The following is a 9,851-nucleotide window of genomic DNA, read 5'->3' as shown; positions in this document are numbered from 1 at the left end:
ATTAGTGTGGAATACATTTATTCAGGTTTAGTACGATATATTTGCTAAATGTCCATACAGTTTTGTGCATGAAATTAATCAAGTTCATATGGAACCAATTTCTCAAGATCATATATGTTCTAATCATAGGTAATGAAAAGTTATTAAGCTTTAGGATTAAATATTAAGTATAAATACATTTTTGTTTTTTACCAGAGTTGTTCTTTTCCTTACAAATATAGAGCAATAGTGAAAAACGATCTGCTGGAGTTATCGCATAAAATAATCAAAGAAATATCTTGTTTATTTGTTTGCCTTTAATATTTAAGATTGGTTTATTCTTTGCATAACTGTCTTGAACTTGAGATTTTCAGGTACCTAAGACTTTTCTACAAAATATTAGTATAATGAAATACTGCACACATTTAGAACAATATAATTTCATACTTCATATGTCCACTAGGAAAGTCTTCCACTGACATTGTAAAAACTTCAATAACCTTGCAAACTACTTACAAATCATTATCCAGACAGTGAGTACAGAACAATCTCTACAGTATTTATCTGAAGGCACAGGCATTCTCTAGATAAATATTATGATATTTAGATATACAAGCAATTGGAAACGGTGATGGAACATAAACAGATGGTGTACATGCCACACTAAAGGAAATAAGCTTTGAAATAGAAAATTGATTTCTGTGAATAAAACGTTAGAAAATCATAAGCTGAACCATAAAAGTAATCGTATATATTTTACATCCAATGAAAAATTCAACAAATTCAGTGATTTCTTAAAAAATATATAAACAAGACCAAAACTTAACAAATTAAGTTACTGAAATTGTTAGGTGGTTATCACGAACAAAATTATCTTGCATGTTAAGAGTATTAAACTTATCCAGTGCCACATAAATATACTCAATGAAGTGAATGTAAAAAATCCATAAACTTTACACAATCTATTAGTATATTTAGAAAGTATTTTACCAGATAAATGTGCAGGTTGTGTACAAAAGTTTGTGTAACAGCCCTTTTGAATCATGTTAGAGAGAAACTTCCCGATCATTATAAATAAAGTTAAAGGAACCTAAAAACAATACATGGTAGAGAATGTAATTAACCTGACTGGCCAAACAGAAAAATTATTGGAACTGCAAACAAAAAATGTAAAAAATAGTTGTCATACCAACCAAGATCTCGATGAGGGTGAAACAATAACTCTTTAAATTTTAAAAACCACTGAAGAAGATGGTTGATCTATCAAGATGCTTGGTTTTATGGGGTATGTCAACAACAAAAATATTTTATGTGTATATTTCAGATCAGGTGAATTATCAGTCATGGCAGCAGAAAGGTAAGTAACAATACCTCAACATTTTTTATAACTCTGCTTTAGAATTAACATTTTATGCAGGCAACTATGATGAATGTTATAGATTTAGTAGAAGATCTAATACAATCTTAAATGACCTGATAATGCATTAGAATAGTTTTATTATAAACCAATTTCAAGCAAGCAGAAATAGCACAAAAATTAAACCTATATAAAGAGAAACTTGTACTTAAACACTGGGCGGCAATGTATTTTTAACAATAGTTAAGCATTTCTTATTTTTATTAAACAATAAAAATAAAGGATACATTATACTGTCAAATACACTTTTTGTTATGAAGGTTTTAATATATTTTACACTGAAAACAACCTGGATTTAAATAACAATCCAAATGTGTTTGTATTCTAATGAAGGTACAATACAATTTATCACTAGTAAAAATATTTTATGAAATAAACAGTATTACGAATTACAAACAGTAACTACAAATATACATATATACTGCTATTTTACATCAGAAAACACAAAATTCAAATAATGTTTTAACAAATACAAAAGAAATCTCAACTGAAGCAAAATTACAAGCACCTAGTACCTCTGCAGTTCTGAGAATTTCAAGTATTTAGTATTCCTGCACATTGAGAGTTTTAAGCAGTCCATTTCAAACACCTAGTATCCCTGTGAGTTCCAAGACATTTGACAGAACAATATCTACCACCACAGGGAATACATGTGTAATTGGAAGGAAAGCCACACACTGAACAAAAGTGATGTTCAGGAAATTTTGATGGAGGAACACAGGCACTTAGGTAATTGGGAGGATCTGAAGAGTTTAACTGTTCTTCTTCTAAGAGAACGGTGAAATTCTTACGAAACCTTTGTTTGAATGGTTCACTTTTTAGTCTCCTATTTCGTTTTTTTGACTCTAAGGTTTCCTCAAATTTTGGTGCTTTCTTGTGCATCACAAGATTAGCGTGGGGATCGTCATGAAAATTGTCTTGCTCAAGGGCATCTAGAGCCTTACGCTGGCGACGTTTACGAGCTGCTTTATCCAACACACGTTGTTGGTTAGCTTCTTTTACACGAGATGATTCCTTTTTGTCTCCCATACTTGGAATTTGATAACGATCATCCAATTCTAATAGTAAATAAATAACTTTATATGAAGTTAATTACAAACAATACATTATTTCAAGTCAGAAAGCAAAAAAAAAACATTTATTTTTCACTTAATCTAGCAGTGTATCAAAAATATTACCCCAAAAATCTGTATTATTATCTAACATATTCTACAAAGGGTATAGGTTTTGTTAGCTGAAACAAAATTAGCATATTGTTTTTTTCAATAGTCTCTACATTTCTTTTGAAAGCAGTTAAACAGTAAAAATATATCTTGAATCACTATGATCATAATGTAATAAAAAAAACTAAATGTACAGAAAATGTTTCTTGATTTAGAAACCCCTGCACAATATTATAGAGTAAGTATTTTACAAGTTTACATATTTAAAATATGAAATAATTAAAATAAAAAAGGTTTGTTTACTGACATACGTATCTAATCCTTCTCATTGTGACAGAAAAAAGTTTATAGTTTTTGGAACTGCTGTACATGTACATAATAGAATATCTGTATTCAGAAAAGTTAGTTCAAATTTGTACAAGTCCTCAAAGTATAGCAGATAATTTTATAAGAATTGCATTGATGAGCCAGTGTATGAACAAAATATGAGTTACTGAACTATTTTACATGCTCAGTTTAATTTGAAGAACTCTTGATATGAAGATCTAATCAATAATACCTTAGATGTGAAAAAAAAGATGCAGCCAAAAATGGAGATTGGGCATGTAACCTAAAGAAATGAAATAAAAATTGGTGTTCATACTGGTAGTTACACACATTGTTTTACCCACCATCATGCCACAAGTTGAACAAAAAATTCAGCCTAGTTAACTAATGAATGAATAATCCTTATTATTACTACAAAGAGTAGCTACAAATTTGATTACATTCACACACTCAATCCTTTTTGATTAAATATCATGTCTAGGTCAACAAGCCACAGAAAGTAAGAAAGTGACACGACTTACTGACCAACATTAACTCCAGGACTGTAACCCTGTTAGTTAAACACTTTACAGAACCAATTTTGATCAAAAAGGAGCACTTTCTGTTGAATGACTTTGCATAGAAGCCTATATTTAGACAAATATAGATATAAAAGTATGTTTTTCTGTGAAAGTTTTTATACATTCAGTGAGATAAAAAAAGGAAATTGAAACAAAATTGGAATTTGTATACCTTGTATATTTTTAATGGATTGCTGGTATTGGAAGTAAGAGTCTAGTAAGCTACATTCACTGAAAATGTGTGACAGCTTGAATTACCACAGTCCAAGTCACTAAAAGTGTAAAAACTGCTAAACTATCGCTCTTGTTAATAATGCGCAGTGCCCTGCAGGTTGTTTTACCCACATGACACACTAAACCTGTTTCTTGATGTGTAATATGTTATAGCAAAAAAAAAAAAAAAAATGTTTGTAAGATGGAGAATTGAGTAACAAGGGGTAACATACACAGCCAATGGAAGCCCCAAAACAAATTTGTTCTGAGTAGAGAAATTAAACTATGTCAAATATACAATATAAACAACATACACAAAACAGTGGCAATCCAAATCCACACTATTGGTAAAATTACTGTCAAAAGGCATAATCTGTGAATTGGTTTACCTGATGTTTAAAAACTTTAACTTGATACGTATACCCAGAGAAAGTGAATCTCAATAAGATCTGTTATTATTTATAATTTATGTTATAATTTTAGTAGTTATTTTAATATTTATTTCAAAGTTAACTAATGACAGAAGTAAGGTACACTAAGAACAGGCCTATAGGAGTAAAGACTTTCAAACTCTTTACTTCATGCTAATTACATAGATCTTTGGTTTATTATACTGTAAACTAAAAATGATGTTTTATAACCTAAGCTAAAAGTTTTACCACTGTAGGATAAATATGTTATTTTACATGTTTAAAATTATTTAAATATACCTGACAAATATGAAATAAATGTCCATCTTGTCTTACACCTCATTTCTGTACAAAAGTCAACAAATTATTATGGCAGGTAAAGCACAGGAAACTTTCATTTTCCAAGCAGTAACAGGATATTAACAACAGTGATGTTAAGAGATGATCACCTCAACTTGTAGTAAATAACATTACTGATAACACAGTAAACTTTCTTCTAAGTAGTAACAGGATATTAACAACAGTGATGTTAAGAAATGGTCATCCCAACCTGTAGTACATAACACTATTGTTAAAATATATAAAACTTTCTTCCAAGCAGTAACAGGATATTAACAACAGTGATGTTAAGAAATGGTCATCCCAACCTGTAGTACATAACACTATTGTTAAAATATATCAAACTTTCTTCCAAGTAGTAACAGGATATTAACAACAGTGATGTTAAGAAATGGTCATCCCAACCTGTAGTAAATAACATTACTGATAACACAGTAAACTTTCTTCCAAGTAGTAACACGACAGCAACAACAGTGTGTTCTGTACAAACTTAAGAGATGACCACCCCATTAACAATATTTGGGAAGATGTGCTGTTTATCAAATTGGATTTTTTTTTGTTTGTAATAATAACATAATTTCTGAAAGAAATCTTTATTTATATATGAAATTCTTTAGTAGACACTATATGTTTATTCTCTTTCCAGCTCTAATCTTACAAAATACTTGAAATTAGCCTCTAAAAATATTAACTCTGATAATTTATGGCATGCTCTAACAGTGAGTGTATATAATCAGCTATAATATCTGGAACTTGTTATAATTGTAGCATAGGAAATTAATACTTTAGAAGAGCATGATATCTCAGTACAATACAGTATGGTAAAATCCTTTATAGCAAGATTATGAACTAAAATACAACATTACAACACATTCTCACATACAGTCAACAAAATTGTTAAGCTATAAATTTGTGTCACAAAGTAGGAACATGGTAGCAATAAGTTTAGTTTTTAATTATTTCCACCAGTATGTAATCCTGTCTGAAGCATAGAAAGAGATATGAAACCTACTTAATTCACTCTTAAACTAACACTTACAGTCTACATACTGTATTAAACTGAGGCCTAATAGACTGGCAATTGGGTAACATATATAGAAGTAATCAATACCTTAAGAAAACAATAATGACAACATTCAGTTTGTTGAACCCTATTAATCAAATGAGTTTAAAATCAAATACAAAGAATGTCTTTTAATACATCAGTAATTTCCTGTGACAATTCTTTTCAAATTTGTAATGACCATTTGCTGTCACCTAGTCATTATTAGCTAATTCAAACCTAAGCCTGATACTTTACCAACACTGGTTTCATAGCTACTTGTAACTTATTTATATCAATTTCTTGATAAAATACAGAAATGTATCGGTTTCCAGCCTTAGACTGTTTGACTAACTCATTTTAACATGATTATAGCTCACACAAGCACTGGTTACAAGTTTATAACTGGTAGTGTGGTATTAATTCAAACATGGATTTCAAAGGTTTACTAACATTATTAATGTAAGGAAACTTGAGTAAACTTAGAACTAGTAAAGGATATCTTGCAGAAGTACACAAAATATTATTTATAATTTTCAGAAATGTAAAGCACTTAGAAACTATGGTTAATTACAAATGGTTTTTGAAATTTTAGTAATCAAAAGGTCCCTGCTACCATAATTCTCTTAGTAAAACCTTGATGGTATTAATAGTAAGATCAGAATAAGAAGTATTGTCAAAGGTTGAAAGTGTAAAGTAGAATGGATACTTGATTCTTGAACCAGGCAAGCAATATGTTTTTGAAAAGATACATGTATGTGTGAGTTGGATAACTCAAGCTCTATTATAATGTGCATACTTCACAAAAATAAGGATCCTAAAACACAGTACAAAAGAAGCAAACTAGTCCCATCCATCACTTTAAAAACTAGCTATTTATCACTGCCCTATGATTTTTAAATCCACTTTTTAAATTTTATATATGCCACAAAAAATCCAATGTCGTAAAAGATTTATGAAAATCTAGATAACACTACCAAGAAGCTTCATGAAAGGGCAAACTGGACTAGTTTTAGTTAAACTAAAACCTTATTGAGTTACATTTGTTAAAATTTCACTTCTAAGATTACAAAAATAATCCTTTACATTGCAACACACAACGAGTAATACTGAAATAATGGCACCTTAGATGCCAAATAGTTTAAAATTACATTCTGATGTACTTATCTCACAGCATAAAAATGCATTTGAAAATTACAGTTCCACTGGCTAAGTAAAAGAAAGCATAGAACACCTCAGTATCAGAAGTTATTTATATATTAAACATTACTCACTATACTACAATACAACATTCATAAGTTCTTTACTTTATGCTTTAATTACATTAAGTTTCATCTTGTATTAAGGAGTCCCAGATAATTTTAGTTCCAAATAATAGATGGATGTGAAATCATAGTTGAAATATACAAATCTCCCATAAAACTCTAATTATTACACACAAAAACAACAAATAAAAAAACATCCATAATACTAATACACACAGAGTTTGCATGACTTATTTCAAAGGCACTGTACTCCCACCAGTTATAAGTTAGTTTTAAAGAAATCATGATGATTGCTAAGTCTTTTTCTGTTGTTTGACATGGACCAGTGAGTGAACATTAAAGCCAAAAAACAAGGAAGTGATTCAAATTGGGTGAAACAATAAATCTCAGTGAAACATCAAACAATAACTCTCTCCACGTAATACTGTCGTGTGGTTTCATTGAATTCAGAAGAATTTTCTATTTGAAAACAAACAAACAAAACCATTTATAATTTCTTTCTTTTCATTGAATTTGTAGAAATAAAGCCACACAATAAATGTTGTGGTACACATTACATGATACATAAAACAGTACAAACATATCTGCCAAGTCAAACTGACAGCATGTCAAATATTAAGAAATGTGGATTGTAAACATGCTATACACTGTCTTGGCAGCAACTTGCTTCACAGCATATCATTAAGTGTAAACAGATGATACATACTCCTGACAACAGTTTGCTATGCATCATAACTTTGGGTTTGGCTAGAAAGAACATGCATTAAGCAGTAACATTAAAGTGATACATACAATGTATCAATTACATCATAATCTGTGAATCATAGTATTACAACCAATATGATAAGATCTCTCTCATACATTCATAGGTAAGCTCATTTTTAACATTCAGTTGTTTATAATTTTCATTTAACTACATAATATGAATCCTTGTGGATGAGTTTAAAACTGTTGGATTTTATAAGGACTACATTTTATTAAACCTTGACAAGAGTTTTGTGCAATCTCAGGTTACCAGGTAAACCAAAAATTTGATATCAATCACTGATATTTTGTTCATATTGTTCTAACGGGAAGGTTGTGTTATGAAAAGGTTTAGTTTTCAGGTACAATTTTTAATTGTTTTTCATTAATTATTAATTAATGAAATTAATTAAATATTATTTACACTTGCAGTGTAAATCTACTAATTTGTGACTGTGGAATCCAAAAATGTGCAATTTTTTTGGTATTTTCATTACTTAAAAATTGCTGAAATCCCTCCTTGTATATAAAGTAGTGATGAAAAACTCGCCAAACTAAAATAAATGTATTAATAAAACCAGAAAACGTCTGGGACCAACAGTTCTTCATTGTGTTACTAGTGATGATGAAATTTAATATAATGGTTAGGTTGAATGAATAAGTAACACATGCTGGAGGAATTTTTTTTACAGTTTTTTTTTTAAGTCTATTTTGGAAAAAGCTTCTGAATGAATCAGCTGATAAACATATTGAAATGTTTTCTTAATATCACAAATACCATATCTCACTTTTAGTAAATAAGTCTTTTTTCTTAATTTATTATTCATTTTTATTCAAGCTGCTCAGTGTTATCAAGAATCAGTTTAATTTTTATACATCAATGTTCCTCTCATTAAAAACAAAGTCCATTTCAGATAACCAAACCTCATGTGCACAACTTTACCACACTTAATCATGAAAGTCAGCTATACAATTCTGGTTTAGACACTATCAGAGTTAAGCACTTTTTGAATAAGGAAAACATCTTACCATTTGAAGATATGAAAATAAGATTTCAAAGTGCATTGTACAATTTTATCTTCAACATGTGGATGTATATATGTTTCATGGTTACACATCATAGTACTAAACAAGTTTGCAGAAGTCTGTGAGAATTCACATCCTTTACTGCTGTGGCAACAGATTGTGCAAGATCAAATGGCTTACCATCTATAACACACTTAAATAACGATCTTTTAACAGCATTATAAATTTTTAAGAATTTTGAACCGACTACTATGAAGAAACACTTCAAATCACAGAAGACAGATTTGGTCAAACAGGAAATTAAGCAACTGGAAAATAGTGTAAAAATAAACTAGTTGAAAATGTACTCAGTAAAAAAGTATATTCAACAGTTGACTGAAAAAATTTATTTCTCAATAGTTTTTTATGTTTCCTTACTGAACGACTTATTTGAAGTTTATGCTAAGTAATTGTAAATAAGGTTAATAATAATAGGTAAGTTTACACTGAAAGATAGCACCACTGCCTAATGAAATACGTGTGAGAGACTAATGTCAAGTTAACTTGTAGCAGGAGAAATGTGAATTGTTTAGAACCTGTTGAACAAGTTCTAAATAGGTAACATTTCTGTTACTACGAGCTATCGTTTACAATTGATTTTCAGTTTCACACTTCCTAAAATGATACCGAGTATTCCAGCCTAATTAGTAGCATATAAAATAATATGCTTGGTCTAAATCTGTGGTTCAGATGAATTATGCTAACCCTAGCTTAAGTGAGGTTCGAATTTTATTTTTGAACCAAGCTTCATGATGGAATAAAATAAATAACACCTAACGTGGAATACTAGTATCATCCCCTTACCTTCACGTTTCTAGGTTTGTTTACTGTTAGTTTGATATAAACATCTGCTTATTAGAAAACGCGAAGTTCAAAAATATCGAACGCAGTTCTTATTTTCCACTATTTCTGCGAGTCTCGCACTTTACTCTTTACAAACCCTTGTTGACAATGTTTTGTTCGAATTAGTTTAACGCTCTCTATCCTTAGCTTTGACTTTGGACAAAATCCTATATCCAAAATCGTTATTATCATTATTGTTTTGGTAATTATAATGTTGATTACTTAGTTATTTAGAGTGCATTTAACGCTGACAAAAGCAGCATTCTTGAATATTGTCATTCTGAACTGTATTCCTCATGTTCATATGATTGAGAAACATTTTTCGTGATACGTTAACGTAATCGATAACATTAATGAAATATTAATTAGCATTAGCCAAGCGTATGAATCAATATTTCGGTTTCGTTTGATTTGTTTGGAATTTCACGCAAAGCTATACGAGGGCTATCTGCGCTAGCCTCCCCTAATTTAGCAGTGTAAGACT

General features: G+C 29.9%; 1 protein-coding gene across 3 annotated transcripts; it reads right to left on the bottom strand.

Annotated features, from left to right (window-relative positions):
• Positions 1–9,505, bottom strand: LOC143234673 (zinc finger HIT domain-containing protein 1). 3 transcript variants are annotated; one of them, XM_076472213.1, is made up of 2 exons: positions 9,329–9,505; positions 1–2,454 (listed from the first exon to the last, which is right to left on the bottom strand). In XM_076472213.1, the coding sequence occupies exon 2, from the start codon at positions 2,423–2,425 to the stop codon at positions 1,964–1,966; it is 462 nt and encodes a 153-aa protein (XP_076328328.1). In that variant the 5' UTR covers positions 2,426–2,454; positions 9,329–9,505; the 3' UTR covers positions 1–1,963. The 3 variants fall into 3 exon arrangements, with proteins under 3 accessions (XP_076328328.1, XP_076328329.1, XP_076328327.1); XM_076472214.1 differs by lacking the exon at positions 9,329–9,505 and adding an exon at positions 8,489–9,295; XM_076472212.1 differs by lacking the exon at positions 9,329–9,505 and adding an exon at positions 4,370–4,929.
• Between the last annotated feature and the right edge of the window lie 346 nt (positions 9,506–9,851).

Source organism: Tachypleus tridentatus, chromosome 12 (genome assembly GCF_004210375.1).
Source record: "Tachypleus tridentatus isolate NWPU-2018 chromosome 12, ASM421037v1, whole genome shotgun sequence".
Classification (NCBI taxonomy): Eukaryota; Metazoa; Arthropoda; class Merostomata; order Xiphosura; family Limulidae; genus Tachypleus; species Tachypleus tridentatus.
This window is presented reverse-complemented; position numbering and strand designations above follow the sequence as displayed.

Bases quoted from the DNA above. Each gene is read 5' to 3' on its own strand.
- LOC143234673 (XM_076472212.1), bottom strand. From the start codon at position 4,412: ATGAGGTGTAAGACAAGATGGACATTTATTTCATATTTGTCAG. The intron at 2,455-4,369 runs GTATATTTAAAT...ATTTACTATTAG, and splicing joins ATTTATTTCATATTTGTCAG to AATTGGATGATCGTTATCAA.